General features: G+C 34.5%; 1 protein-coding gene and 1 non-coding gene across 2 annotated transcripts in view; one reads left to right on the top strand and one right to left on the bottom strand.

The window, feature by feature from the left end:
- LOC126864476 (uncharacterized) overlaps window positions 1-16,358 on the bottom strand; it is a 97,659-nt gene that overhangs the window by 15,699 nt on the left and 65,602 nt on the right. The window contains exons 5-15 of the mRNA XM_050615845.1: window positions 14,421-14,578; window positions 13,951-14,097; window positions 4,600-4,747; window positions 3,070-3,195; window positions 2,814-2,967; window positions 2,666-2,726; window positions 2,204-2,458; window positions 1,928-2,137; window positions 1,673-1,835; window positions 1,302-1,585; window positions 181-1,020 (exon numbers count right to left, since the gene is read on the bottom strand). Coding sequence (XP_050471802.1) covers window positions 181-1,020; window positions 1,302-1,585; window positions 1,673-1,835; window positions 1,928-2,137; window positions 2,204-2,458; window positions 2,666-2,726; window positions 2,814-2,967; window positions 3,070-3,195; window positions 4,600-4,747; window positions 13,951-14,097; window positions 14,421-14,578 — 2,546 coding nt within the window. The remainder of the gene's footprint in view (window positions 1-180; window positions 1,021-1,301; window positions 1,586-1,672; window positions 1,836-1,927; window positions 2,138-2,203; window positions 2,459-2,665; window positions 2,727-2,813; window positions 2,968-3,069; window positions 3,196-4,599; window positions 4,748-13,950; window positions 14,098-14,420; window positions 14,579-16,358) is intronic.
- Window positions 3,647-3,767, top strand: LOC126865359 (U5 spliceosomal RNA). Its single transcript, XR_007689515.1, has one exon. It is a non-coding gene; the product is annotated as a U5 spliceosomal RNA (small nuclear RNA).

Here is a 16,358-nt window from a genome sequence, read left to right as displayed (position 1 = left end):
ATCTTTCCACTTACGTCTACATATGTATATTTTCTGCTAGAAAAGTGTCCTAATGCAACTGCACTGCAGTTACTATCTGTATAGGTCATCTTTTCAGTAATCTTCTCTAATTCCTCTTCGCCTACTTCCGCGAAACATTTTCTAGAATTGCTATTACGTAATTTCGTACGAGCTTCTCACCTATTCACTATGCTTTTCAACACGCCGTTTAAATAATAGCCTTCGTTCGCGTGACAGCAGCATGGTCCCGGTGGCTTATGAGCAGCCAGTGGCACGCAACAAGGACAAGGACACCCTGCCTCCGTTTGACCTCTGTTCTTTCCAACTGCGTGTCTCAGCTCTCTCATCAATTGATCTAGATCACCCTGATTAGGTCCTGTAAGTCGCACCACTACGATACTCAAATTGTCTTCTGCACCATAAGCCTGTGCCAGATCTTGAAGCCTTTTAGCGGCCAAAACAGGACTGGCTTCCGCCCTGGCTTCTCGAACGGCTTCCTGAACGCTCAGCACCTCCCACAGTCTTCTATTGCCGATTATCACAAATTCGTCGTCATCTTCTATATCTACCTCTTCAAACGTGGGATCAGGAACCACCAGAGGAAACATTGCCGCGTTGCCTAACTGATTTTTCACAGGAACTTTCTTGGGAGGTGCCAAAGTCAAAGGGCCAGCAGCTCTACAGAGAACCGCTTTTGCATCTCCTGAAGTTGCTACCTTCAATGAATATTTCGTCGATGTTTTTGGGTACGCTTGTTGCGATTGAATTCTGACAATGTGCACCAGAGTCGCGTCAATTCCATATTTCTGACCCTTTTCCTTCAACTCTCTATGGGCAGACAGTAACGTGTATTTTAAGTATTCTTTCGATGTTTCTCGTACGGTCCTCTCCTCCAGTAAAAGACGCGGGATCATTTCCTGGAGTGCGCTTGGCGCTTCCTGGTTAGAACCGCCGTCGAATATACCGAATAGGCCCTCCACGTTGCAAAAGGATGGCATTCGAACTTGCGATACGTATAACCTGTGCATACAAATCACGCGATTATGCTTTTGGGAGTATCAATTTAACTTTAGATCTGAAACTTGGAGAATTTTTGTTTCCATTATTTCAGTATATGAGAGTGTAATGCAACGTGTTCATTATATTATTATTGGGAAATAAAATAGTCGTAATAGTCGTTTCTATATAAAAGGAAAAGAGGGCCAACCAATTCAACAGATAATTTAGATTAGCTAATATTCAATTAACTGAGAATAATCGTCACTCCAATACCCAATGAAGTTTGAAGAAATAAACATCACCTTTCTCTAGATCCTGCTGTTTCTGAGAAACCTAATCTCCAAGGTTGTTCGGATCCTCTTTCTGCTGAAACCATTTCCTGTTGATGAGGATGAGAAGGTAGACTCGGTCTATTTTGTCCAGATACATCAACCAAGGATATTGGTCGTTGAGATCTATATACTTGGAATTGTCTGGGGTCGACGTGGAGTCTCGAATTGCAGGATATGTCAAGAAATTGAAGCTGTGGTGGCACTAAAGTAGCCATGTTCACCCTGTCCAGTTGATTATGAGCTAAATCTAATACCTGCCATTTAATTAATACCATTTAATTAATGTAAAACGTTTCTAATATTTCATTCTAACAATAAGAGGTTTATATTATCGGAATTACCTTTAACGATGTTGTTTTATTAAATGTCGGACAAGTTAGGAGCCGATTGGAGTGGACACGTAACACGCGTAAATGCCGTAAATTGGCCGCATTGTCTGGCAAATATTGAAGACGATTTCCAGATAATACTAATTCTTCTAAATCAGTCCAAGAGACTATACAGCTGTAAATAGATATATTTTTAATCCTCGATTCTAATATCAAATTGAAATAAAACATTAAATATTGTAAAAAATGAAAGCTTGTAATGTATACCTTTCTGGAAGCGTGTCCAAAGTGTTGTACGCTATATGAAGAACCCTTAAGGAAGTCAATTTCGCAAGAGTGTCCAAAGCCGTGTCTGTTAAACAATTTGCAGTCAGATATAGTTTCTCCAAGTTGTGATTAGTATGACGGCTTTTGTTTCCTTCTCCCAAGTGTGGAAGTTCTGACAGTCGATTATTGGACAGATTTAGTACCTTCATCCTATATAAAAAGATTATTATATTATTCGTATGTATATTCGTTGAGCAAATAAGACTATGCGTGTACTTTTCGGTGTTGATGAAGAAACTCGTTGGTAATGCAGTTAGTGCATTGTCTTGCAGAGTCAAGTGAACGATGTTCAATGGTTTCCTTGGTGGTGGAAGGGCTTGTAGTCTATTGTGAGGTAAGTGAAGGACTTCCAATCTTGACGGCTGCGTTAGCAGTCTGTCTGGGAGAGCTGTTAAAGCGTTGTGAGACGCAAAAAGAGCGCGCAATAAGGGTAGATCTGGTATCCATTCCGGAAGTGCATCTAAATTGTTGCTAAGATAAAATACTAGAATGTATTTTTGTAACATCGTTATACAGAATACTTTATGTAATTATAACTATGTATATTTAAATATATTTATTCTGATTATAATAATTTTAACCCAATAGGTATAACGATATATTGTACAATTTTATTAAAAGTAAAATTTTATATTTTCAAAGATAGTATTTTATTATTATTATTTCATTTTTACTTACTAGGAAACGTCTAGATGTTCAAGATTCACAGGTACGGGCTCGATAGTTAGCTTTTTTAATTCTGCAGGATAACAAATGATTTCCTCAAATAAAAATTATTTTCTGCGTTCATAATCCGTATGTGATAAAAGAATAAAAAAGGTCTTACTATTGTTTCCAGCAATAAGAGAAACGATATTTCTTCCGCAGACCGTCAATTCTGTTAAAATATTTCGCGCGCAACGAACGCTCCTCAATTCTTGAAGAGCACTGATGTCCAATTTTTCAATGCTATTTTCACTGACGTCTAGATGCGTTAAATTCTTGATTAAAAAGGAAATAGAAATGGTAACGCTCATTAATCATTATGGCTAAGACTTTTACGTATATCGTAATTACATATTTATCAATATGAGGATACCTACTCCGTAATTTCCAAGTATAATGTTTCCTTTGAGTTGATTATTTCGTAGATTGACTTTATACAAATTATTCTGATTATGCTTTTCATCCTTGCAATCTTTGCTATGGTCTGCCTTCGATAAAACGTCCTAAAAATATTCAATAAAAATTTAATGTAATTTGATTAAATATTTTTATATTTTTAAATAATTAAATTTTTTGTTTAAGTACACAATTTATTTTATTACAACATAAATATTTATATTAAAAATACTAGTTACAGGTACTAAATGTGAAAATAATAAAGAGTATTAAATATTAAAGGAAGCGATAAATATTGTGTTTAAATAAAATATAAACTACATACTTATAATTCATAAAATGTTTTTCAAATTTTGTACGTATATTGCAATTTAATGTAATCATATAATATAGAATAGCACTAGTATGGGGTGACACGTTGTGCATGATTTATGATCAATGATCCTGAATATGCACTGGTACCTTAGTTGGCCGCCAGGTGGCTATCTAATCGATCGAGTTTCTCAAAGGTAAAATGTGTTGAGATATGCACATAAAGGTAATTGAAATCATGTTTCATCATTCTGGTTTCCCTTCAATGACGTATAAATCTTTCGCCTTTTACTAAAGATTTCCGTGGAGGGGAACGATTGATGAAGTCTATAGATAGAATTTTTGTACGACCTGGCGTAAGCTAGGTCATAATTATAATTAAAACATAATCATTTCTTAGCTTTCCTACATATATATAGGATAGCAAATACTAAAGCCAGAGAGAAGTAGTATTATTAAAAAAGAGATTTTAATTGATAACTTAATCGTAGAATACATTAATACATTTTCGCGAAGCATTGTGGACAAATTATAGTACTTTTCTTATTTTGCTTGCATCAGGAAAACTTGTCATTACTCATCGCGTGAGTTTGAGAATTCTTTAAAAAGTAAGATTTTTCTCACAGAGTACATACTACTTATAGAGATAATATATACACTACCTATTAAAATCAATCGACAACAATTTTTGTTACAGATATTTGTGCGGATATGTTAGAGGTCTTTAGGACATTTAGGTCACAATGTTAATTGTCGATGAACGAAGTCAAAGTCTATATCTTAGATTTTTATAAAATATAAAAAAATTATCCATACAAATTATTTCACGAAATGAATAATTCTATGAGAATACGTGACTTTAAAATCATTCTTAAGTTTCTCTATGAACTTTGCAAATCATTCTTAAGCTGCTCTATGAACTTTCCAAATCATTCAATAGTTTTTGTTTAATGAAATATAAAACTTCTTCAGTAATTCAAGAATCCTACCGATTAGATTTCTAGAGCACATCTTTAGCACATCTTTCTTTCCTCTGTAATTAATAAATTGGAATAATTGCAGGATTCATTAGCCTGGAATTACATCTATTGCAAGAAATGTTGCCTCATCGTTCCGCGGCTGTTCAGAGTAACGGTGTCTTCGCGCGAATTTTAAATTACAAAATCCTTTAATAATTTCGTAAAATGTATTCGACATACCGTTAGCGCGAGAGCTCGCATGTTGAAAAAAGACGGCAAACTGCTGAGGCAATTTCCAGCCAAGGAAATGTTTCTCAAGTTCTTCAGCTCCACGAGCTCGTGCGGTAGCTCTCTGATCCCATTACGATCCAAAATTAACTCTTTCAGGCTGCGGAAAATTATTTGCAAAGATTACTTCGATTATCATATCAACAGAATTGGATAAAATTTACAGAAGGAATATTTCAAATATTGGCGTATTATATTAAAAAAATAATTGCCTCTTATGTTTGCACTTTGTAATATTTAAATCCACGAATTATTACTGTTTAAATACGTTGATGCTGAAACCGTTTCTAAATCACGAAATGTTAAACCAAAATTTTATTTTTATCACCATAATCAGAACAATCGATTAATAGAGATCAATATTTCTTTTTCATTGACACATTGAGTGGCATTTCCGGTTTCCAGTTTTATTGGACTAAATCGAGATAAATTAACACTGCAGCGATTCGATGTCAATGCACGTTGCACCCTCGCTGTACGGACAAACGAATCGGTGAACCTAAACGAACGGGCCGCCCACAGGATGTGCACTTGAGTAGAAAGTTTCAAATTATGGTGAAAACCTTCCTGGCAGTAAGCATCTGTGTCATCGGATAGACTTTCAGTTTTTAAAGTAAAATCGAAATCGTTGCCGTGTTAACCGATACAGTCGAAACTATAAATCGGATGTAATTAGTTAATTAATTTACAAAATTAATTGGCGCTACGCGTCGAAAGTTGCGCCGTATATTGTAAGTGAACGTAGTTGTACGAAAATATATTTAGAAAAGAATATTTTCCACTTTCGCTCTCTTTGTTCTTTCGGAGAATAATATTAGTATTAATAAATAGTATTAGTAAATTAATTATTAGTTTGAAAAAATGTTCTGTAAAGAAAGTGGAAAAAGTTGATTGCTTTCAGAAATATCTATTTTCTTTTTTAACTATTATGTATGTTGTTCCTTTTTGATAACTTTTTGAGATTGAGGAACAGAAAAGAATATGGGAAAATTTAATTTATAGTTTTATTTGGATTTTAATCGCAATTTTGCTTTATCCCTTTATTCTATCAAGTCACCATATTAAATCCTCTTTATATCCTCTTATCCACTCCTCGAGCACGCACTTATTTCTAGAGTACGCGACCACTTCTCACCTGCTTTGTCATTTCATATATTTCGCCTGATGCTTAAGAAGAGTGGACGTCCCTAAAATTCTAGAGTATCCTTTCAAACATTCTATAATGGATAGCTGAAACATTATATTCTTCTAGAAATTTCTTTTACGTTTTCTGATTCTTCATTATGTATTATCGTGTCTTCTCGACCTTTTAGGATGAGGTCCATTTACTTTCATGAAGAATTTCCTCAAAGCAACGAATCAATATGTTTGTTGAGTACTCACGAATTGCGCAATAATATACGATTTAATCTGCTGCAACTCTGAAATTAAATTCTTCAGTGTCACTGATATTTCATTTATTTAATGTTCTCTTGAAGCATTTAAAGGGCCACTATTATATGCAAATCTAGCAAATTGCATTCAACATGCTGTGTACTTTAGCAGTATTTCAGGACATAAAATCCATGCAATTTTTGTCAAAGCTCATTAAACACTATTAGCTTATTCAATTACATGTACTGTTAGACATAGTTCGACTAATTGTAGGTATGCAGTAAGTTGTACATTTAGATTTGACCCATTCCGTACCATTTCCTCTAGATTAATGCTAAAGCAGTTTAATCCTCTGCTGTTTTTCTGAACATTCCTATGATTCATACTTCATTGATCATACTTAGAGATCATGAACTCATGATACTCTTTTCACTTGTTTTACGATGTTCTACAATTTCCTCAATATAATGCAACTGCTCTCAAAGAGTATCTCAAAGCATATTCCAAGCAATCTTCTAATAGAATTCTTCAAATCCTTTAAGATTTTTCTTAAAAATGTATATTGTGGAGATCTTGGAAATTGGAGATTTCAAAGTGTCCAATATCACCAGAATCATCCAAAATCATTCGCAATTAACTATTATAATACCCTTTTGCTTGTTTCAAAATACCATGTAGTGATATCTACTAATTTCTTCAAAATAATAACTGTTAGCCTGACAGAACCTTAAATATCTCGAACAATTCTTCAACGAAATTCTTCAACGGAGTTATAGCATGTAAGTTACTCAATATTCTCCTAATAAAACCACCGCACAGCACTTCCTCCAACGTAGTACCACTCTCTCGTAGAGTATTTGGAACATCCGTTGCAGCTTCACACTCGAACGCCCTTCTGCTAAATAGTTGAACAGTTTCTTCCACGCAGTCTCTGCAAATGTCACTCGGCAAGCTGTCAGTAGTTTAGGATACGATAGGTTTGCGAAGTTACAAGCTGGTGCACGCTCGCGCGAGTTCTTCGTGGTACTAAGAAGTCCGTGGCTAGTCGAAGCGTATCCAAGTTAGATCCTGTGTCGAGGAAGAAAGAGGGAGAAGACCAAGGATGGCTTGGCTGACCACTCTGACGTAACAGAAAGGAGATATTAGCTTTTGTTAGTGGTGTAAGCTGGTTTATGTTGATTCCTTGTATTCTAGCCTGACGGTACCAACAGCCAACGATTGGTCGATGGTTAACGGGGTTGCAAGGAAGTGTATACGTTGTCGGTCTGTTTACGTTATACAGAAGTTGGGAACTTCTTCGAGAACTTTGCTTTATCCACGATATAATGGTTTCGTTTTTGAATAAATTTCGAAGGGAAGATACAGATCGTACAGCTTTATTGAGAACATTAAGCTTTAATAACGTAGTCCTAAGCTGTGGATAAGATTAATTCTAGTAATAATATTTAAAACTGATTAATAACGAATTTCGTGTATTTCGCTAAAATTAGGGCCAGCTATAACCAATACGAAACAATCTGCTATTTAATTTATATAAAAAGATTAACACATTTATATAAAAAGATCAATCAAAATGTACGCTTTCTTACGAGTGACTGTGTATATGCAAATTATGATCGCTAACATTTTGACGAGAGATATTAAATTAAATAAATAAAGAAACTAAATCTTTATCTTTGCTTATACATGGACTCGAGTAACGAGGGATGTGCGCTCTTTCTGATCGCACCGTCTGATCGGGAAGTAATTGCACGGTTCCACTGTTTGGCTGGCTGCATTGTTCCACGAGTGTGGCTCGTTCAGGGAAAAGAAATTCAGTGATAAGGAGCTTTTAAATTGCGCTTCTCGCGAAGGGCTCTTGTTCTCTTCGAGTTGAGAAACTTCAAGCCGTTACGTAGATTCTTCTTTAAGATCTTCTCGTTGCTACGGCCTCCCAGAGACCGCGTTGAATATTTTAAACGGCTCTTCCCTTCGGGGAAGCGAGCAGGTTGTTGGTCCTTTCGGTCACTTCTTTTTCTTTTGTTTCGTTTTCTTCTTTTGCCTACTTTTCTGACGATACGTGTAATACGTAATTGTATGTTTCTTAAAGTCTTTCGCTTCTTCACCATCATGGCAGCACAAACATATATTAGTGGCAATTTTTATGAAATAGATGATCGTCGGAAAGGAAACGATGATTAAACGACTTTTTCTAGATAATGTAGGTGGGTATAACAGTTAAGAAAAGAAACATCTTGAGGATATAAAGAAGGGAAATTTCTAATAATAAAATTTTTCTTCCAGTATAGAAAGCACCAATATTCATTTCACAAAAAGAAAATTAATTGCATCGTTGCTATCCTGCTACACAATGAAACAACTAAGAGAAGCTACTTTTTGAAGACTCAGTTATGCATGCAGTTTACAGGGGACTCGGGACTCTATTTAATATTTTAAATGATTCTTTTGTTTTAGTAAAAAAGGCTGAGAAAAAGCAGCTGGTCCTCTTTTTTATGATTGTATTTTCATATTTACTTAAATAGGCGAAATGTTTGTGTTGCTGTGTTCATCTAGGTGTTATATAGTTAAATAATATTTTTTAACTGTATAATGTAAACTGTATACTGTTATCGTATGAATAACGGGTTAATCTAATGGCAAATAGCAAGAAAAAATATTTTCTAAGTTTTAGAAACCGTTAAACTCAAAATGAAAATCTCTCTTTATTTTCTTTCATGAAATATTTATATAATTTTAAAAATGCCTTATGATTTTCTTTTATAGAGTACAAAATGACAATTTTTTTTATAATTTACGATTACCATGGAATGAAGAACATAGCTGCACGCATTCATTTTACATAATGCCTCATGTACAGTTTAAAATGCGGATAAGGAACCTGCTCTTTCACTTATAAATAATGAAAGAGTTCATTCACATTCCGTAAAAAGTATGTAACGTAATAACCAATTTAATCCTTGAATATCTCTAAGAGCGTGTTGTTAACAAATTTGATTGTGCTAACTCTGATATTAGTTTGAAATTTAATTAAATTTAATCTTTCGTTGAAGTAGAACTATAAATTAATCTGTCAAATACCGTTCCAATTTCGGTTTGAATTTTGTATCAGATTGCTGCCATTTTCTATTGAGTTGTTGTAGTAACAAGCGATTAATAATTAGCGTTGTTAATTACGGTGAATGGAATGGTTCCTCGTGCTACTAACAAGAAATACCCAACACGGTTGGAAACTTTTTAAAATTCACCTGAGCATAGAATTTCCTGAACATTGAATTGGATGTAGTGAATAGTTATTATTTTTTATACTTTGAAAATAATAGCACCAAATAGACTGTTATTGATTACAACGTAACATACTTCCTTAATAAAGAGTAGGAAAAAATAATTTACTATTAAAACAGCATTGCAACCATTTTTTAAATAACGTTGAATGTAATATGAAGCAGACGTTTAAGCTTTCAACAAGTTCGATTGTTTTTAGAAAGATTGATTGATGTCGTTAATAAATTTATATATCATTTAAACGGAATAATTTGTTTAATATATTTGAACAATTGCATTATATCCTTACGTAGTATATGACTCATCCATACAATCTCGTTTACATAACTACATAAATGATTTCTCTATATTTCGCTCTCCTCTTCGTATCCTGCAGTAATTTAGCTAGAAATCATAGGATTACAAGAGGGAGGAAGTTAAAATGGCATAAATGCAAGGTCAGAAAGGGGAATCGCCATCGCAATCTTTAATTAATAGCACGTGTACAGTACGAATATAAAATTCGAGTTTTGCAACGTACAATTATTATCTATAATTTACATTTATATAATTTGTCCTAATGAAAAATTCGACAGCCGTGTCAAAGTTTTATTTACATTAATTAATTTACAGTTTGAAAAGTTCAAATAAGATACATTAATTTTTCCTCCATTAATTTTCAATATTGCAGAATAATCTCCTCAAGGAGATTAAAACCGCATTAACAAAGAAAAAAAGGAAAAAAAAGAAGAAAATTTTCAATATTTTTGCGATTAACTCTCTGAATTCACCATCGCAATTACTTCCACATGCCACAAATTCGTCCCTCTCCCATATTCCATATCACATTTCAACTAACCCAGAGGCAAATACGGCCCTCTGTGGCCGCCAGCTGATTATTGGAAAGTTTCGTATTAATTCGCGGCACGGCTCTTCTTCCTTCGTTGTTTCTGCACCACTGCACACCGATGTACGACTTCTGGGCGTGTTGCCCAACTCCATCCCACCAGCCAAGTTGGCTTTAGCTTTTGCCATTCTCTCTCGTGCAAATGCATTCTTATACGTGTTTCATTTTTTCTCTTTCTCTCTATCACAGGTGAACGACGTGTGTGTTTGGTAGAAGGCACGGGGATATGTGTTAGTGGGCTCGTGCTCACACCGTAGTTCCTCTTTCTGGCGAACGTTTGGCATCCTTGTTTCCGGCCGGTGGAAAGCACTTTTCGAGAAACTTTACGTAATCTCCGACTTAATTACACGGGCCCCTCGCGATCGGCTAGTCGGATGAGACGCTTTGCGCGATTTATTAACCCACCTACGCGTCCCCAGCGTTTATCTTTGCTTGGCTCGAACAAGATTTGGCGCGAATTTTGCGTGTAAAGAACGGCACGTGGAATGATATTCGATTTAGCCGTGTGTAATTGCCAATTGATGAGCTGTTATGCCAGAACATACTAAATATATTTACGATATTTATACTATCAACCGTAATGTGTCGTCAGAAATTGCTAAAAGTGATATCATATATAGCAAACAGTAAAATGTATTATTGCCTTTTCACGAGCAATTTACTTTCATAGTCTGCTAATTCCACAAATAAATAGTACGTGATTCTTCTGATTATTAATTCAACGTTAAATTATATATTTTAGACAGATGCAAGTACCGTTACTACAAATCGATTAAAGTGTAAATCTGGAGGCGGATAATTATACCGCTACCCTGAATTTCAATCTTGTAAAATTTAGCACACGAAAGGCGAGTAAGCGTAAACCTACGTACCATTTTACAGAATACAATACAACATTTCGCAAGTTTCAATCGTAGGTACGTTAATGTAATATTTTTGCTAAATCGTTTCACCTTGAACTATGTAAATATGGAATACGGAATTATACAAATTATTTCTCCACAAACAAAAATTTGATTCAGACTGTAAGGAATCACCGTGACCTTATCCATGTAAACGTAGCGATTTGCGATTTTACGTGTCTGTAATAGCCTTGCGTAACAAACTTAACTAGCAAAGTTTCAATTTCTAAATGCAACTTTCTGCTACACGCGACTTTCGTAACTAAACAACGTCGTGTAGAGAAGTTCGTGCATGTTACACGTGCAATTTAACGTGTGTTTTTGTCTCTTAGGAATTATACACGATATAAATTAATAGGACTGTCGAATAATTAGACTAGAATAACAAGAAGGATCGTATCTTTAGCTTATAATGCAAAATTATAGTTCTTCTTCTTGGAACTCAGTCTAGATTTTCTTTTCCCGACAAGTGTTTTTCTCTTCAACTTTCAACAAACATGAATACGTGAACGTGAAAATGTATTAAATTTTAATGCAGTACAATATATATAGTACAAGACCTAATACACTGCCCTGTGGAAGTCCAGCAACGATATTGCAAACATCTGAGATGGAGTTCTGATTTTTGACGAAGAATGATCAGTCCTCGAGGCATGATTTTACGAGAGTATGCTAGAATGTTGGAAATTTTTGTTTGATTTTGTATAACAGGCCTTCGTACCATACTTTATTATCAAATGCTTTTTCAATGTCTAGAAAAAGCTGTCACATGCTTCTTTCTAAAACCGAATTAGTACGATGGAATTAAATTATCGAATGTTCTTACTGGACAAATTGTAAAGTTTCTCGAAATTGAAGAAAAAAGAAGAATTAAAGTAGTAAAGTCATTACGTAGTAAAATAAAAAAAGAAAAAAGATTTCTTAAGAATTAATAAATTAAGGTCAAATTAGATATTGTAATTAATAATAAGAAATGTAGTTCAATTCCTGTGGTCTTTGTTAGAAATTTCTATATTTCACTGGAACTAACGAGGTTTGAAGCGCAGATCGTGATATCGGTTTCTATTCGATTCCAGCTTTAATTATCCATGGGGTTAAGCAATTTATCTTAATTAGCACACCGTCGACTAGGTAAGGGCTTTCCGGATGCAAGGAAATCAACAAATATATATATATACCTATACCTGACACGGCGATTCGTTCGATTAATTAACGAATAACTTTCTGTTATCATGGCGCGGAAGCAGCGTTGATTTATCGACAGATCTTTGGCACGATAAACTTCGATCGTCTCTGGAAATTGAACAACTCGCGTATATATCCAACGAATTATCGTATCTCACTATGAATTTCCAGAATGAATCACTATGAATTTACAGCTTCCATCGTTTAAATGTTCACGCTAATAATCGCGCATGCACATCACGTTATCTATTCCTGTTCGACGATAGAAAGATATTTAGAATTAAAACTGTTTAAATATTTTAAGACTTTGAAAATTAACATTTCTGTGTATCAACGAACACTTTCATTTATTCGAAAATAAAAAATTGTTCAATATAGTTTTGTCGAGGATAGAACAACTATCTGGCGTTGATTTATTTTTCCTTCTTTTTCTTCTTTTCAATGAAAACTGACGAAGATGAAGTTTTTAAACGAATCCAAACACTGCGGATATCGTCGTAAGCATCTTCTACTTAAGTCTTGAGATATGAAAAAGGTCATTAAAGCTATTAATGTCAAATTCTTGGTGTGATTTTCGCTGATTGCTATAAGATTAAATGATCTTTCATATCCCTGATAAAAAATGGAAGATTTTTCTTGAACTTAGAATTTACAATTCTCTTCTTTTTTGTAAGATATTCTTCGGGAAAATTTTACGTTTGATAAGTGACTCTTCAATCACGGCTGATATGAAAAGGAGACGTCACAGACATCTTAAAATTACGATTCTTCTGTATGATTGAAAACATTTCTTTCCAGAAACGTTCTCTCCGTTGAATATCCTTCAATGCCCCAGCCATGCTATTCCACGTCAAATCGTGATTCGAGAAACCTCATATTTCTTAGTTTCTTTCACGCTGTTCAGCATTTATTGATAGATCTGATATATATCGGTTCCATGAGAAATCAATTTTACCAATTCTAAGGATTTTTAGAATATCGTAATCCCTTAAAACCGCGGAGATGTTCTGTACCACTTTTTATATAATTATCTACAAGTTTTAGTGGCATACTCTTCCAATTGCTTCTATCGTTAAATTAATAAGGGCGCGATCAAAATATTTACGACGATAGTAATATTAATTTATCGATTAATAGTAACTGACCTACTACAGATACGTAAGATGGAAGTTAAATTGCCAGGAAATGTTTAATTTGAAATTAACAGTGTTTCATAAGATAATAAAAAGTTTAATGCGAAAAGGTATACTAAATTACCTAGAAACGTTCAATTAAAAATTGATGATAACGATAATGTTTCATAGCATAACGAAATTTCCGTAATAAGTAGTTTACTTTGCGCCCTGCTCTATGAATAACGTACAAACTTCGCTAACAATTCACGAATATCGTTACGCTTTTATAACTAAGAATTATGTGAAATATAAGAAAATTATGAGCAAAAATTCGGTACTATCATTTTACTTCTGCCGTCGAATTATTCTTCATTTCTTCGTAATCCTGATAACCAGCCATTTCTTTCTAATCGTTCGATCGACTCTGAATAATTTTTTATTAACTATTCCGATATATGAAAAAATAATTGGTTAGCAAGGAAACATTGCGCAAGGGATCGCATATCTCTCGTAGCATGTTTCCTAAAGCGATAAATCTGGTAAAATTGACTCTACATACTTGATAAGCTGGCTTATGTCGGCCGGAATTTTCTCGATTTTGTTGTCTGAGAGATTGAGGTAGGTCAACCCCGTAAGCTCCAGTAATTCCCGTGGTATTCTCCTCAGCTCGTTGCACTCCAGATGGAGGATATGAAGTTTCGGGAACCTTCGTTATAAAAAGAAACTCATTCAACTTAACCCCTCTAGCGATATCAATAAACTATTCGTTTCATCGATTGTATTACTTTCCGAGTAACTTTATGATTAATGAATCGGACACTTGATATGAATGGAAATTTGTTAATAATAGTAGATTTATAAAACACGCCATTATATATTATGTATTCATTATTATTCATTCGATATTTATTATTCGTTATATATTACTTTACGATATAGTTGACAGAATGCAGGATAGGAAACAGCAATAATTGATTTCAACAGCAGCATTAGCAAAATTAGTTTCCGTACAGAATGTCTACGTCATACCTGTGTAGTAGTATCATATTGTTCTTCGTGTTCGTAAGTTGATTCTGGCTCAGTATTAGCTCTTCTATCGCTGGGAACGCTATAGCACTGTCGGGAATCCTTGACAGGCCCCCGTTACTGAGATCCAACTGTTTTGGACCCGTTGACAATTGTATAGCCTGCAATAACGCATGTGATATAGCGTGTTGTCAATGTTTCGTGAAGTTACGTATTCAAATATACTTTACGAACTTGGAGAATTAATGTGACAAGTGGTTAGATTATATTATGGATTCGTATTACGGTAACAGTTCTTACAATTTTACGTTGCATAGATCAATTAGTATGTAACGCTGAAAGAAAAGAGAAGACGCAAAGAGAGAACGCGGGCCTAATCGTGCAAGAAGAGTCATCGTGTTATATTTTTCTTACAACCGTATACAACTTTTGTAAGTGATAAAATATTTAGAACAATGTGTATATTTGATGGACAGAATTGTACGTTTCAAAATTTGAACATCATACAGTGTACGTTTCTTTCCTATCATCTAGATACGAGCAAATAAGTTCCATTACCTCGGACTCGAGAGAGTCCGCGTCGATGGCGTCCCTGTCAAAGTCACGTTCCTCCATAATGGCGACCAAATCCCCGAGATACACCATTTTTCACGTATTCATCAATTTCTATGCTAATTAAGGATCATACACACGCGTCTCTATTATATCGGATCACTGGCGCCAGCGTATACTTCACATCGTGCAGTCACAGATTTCTAGCTTTCATCTTGCGAAGCGTTCGTCCCCGGAAAATCGCTCTACGTTCCTTTTAACGAAATGCGATTTGCATCAAAATTGTCCTACTTTACTAACTGATCACCGATTAGTAATTAGTTGTTATCCATTTTATTAATTAGCAATCTTTCATCAAATTTTCCAACATGTATTTTCGTCCAGACTACATGAACGTCGAACAATCATAAATATACAAAAAAGAGTAATTAAATTCTATATGAAATTATCAGATTCAATATAAATATTTTAATACGCTAAGCGTTAAATATTCTTACGTCAATGGAATATTGGAATAATGTATCGTCTACACGAGACAATCTGCGTTGACGTCAAACGATAAAATTGGCGTTATAAATGTATCATAAAACTTGCTACGTCTAGTCTCATGGTCAATAATCGTGAAACTTAGAGAGTGAAAACTTTATGCCACGCTGTGTTTATAAGCTCTGGCTATAAGTTCGTCACTAAAAGGAAATAGATAGTAGTAAAAAGTTTCACGTAATTGCAGAACAAACCGTCAGTAAGCATAAATTACACGATCAATGACAAACGTAGTTCTCACAGTTCGCGACATACCAATACTTCTTATGAGAATGTGGTTTACATTTGCGCGCAACTATGTTTCATGTGATTTCTTTGCCTTGATCTCTTTAAACGGAGTTGGCTATTAATATTCATATAAACACGCGCTAACGTTAAATTTATATACTAAAAAAAATTTAGGAAATAAATTCAATTATCATTATGTTACAGAATAGTTAGTGTTATCATTGCAGTAATACGTATAAAAGTTTCATGAAATCATTTAATATCCATGTAGCAAAATGGCTGGCACGCATTCTTGTAATTCTGCTATTACAAGGAAGTTTAAAGAAGTAAATGTACAACGACTGTTAAAAGCATCGTGATAAAGTTTTCGATAATTAAATGACGCGCAACGTTTCGTTAAGAGCTTGTTTGAACAACAGCTTTATAGAGAGTGGTGCTCGGCATTTAGTATTCGAATCAACGAAATCATGCATAAGACACGGCGAAATCGTTGCTGGAACACTATTATTGCACACTTGCTCGCGTGTTAATGAATCGTCCGTCGCGATGATTAAATGTGTACTCACGAACGCACAATAAATTGAAACGATGTGCAAATTAACATTACGCCACCGTAAA

Source organism: Bombus huntii, chromosome 4, assembly GCF_024542735.1.
Source record: "Bombus huntii isolate Logan2020A chromosome 4, iyBomHunt1.1, whole genome shotgun sequence".
Taxonomy (NCBI): Eukaryota; Metazoa; Arthropoda; class Insecta; order Hymenoptera; family Apidae; genus Bombus; species Bombus huntii.
The sequence above is the reverse complement of the archived record's forward strand: the minus strand, read 5'-3'. Positions and strand labels throughout refer to the sequence as shown.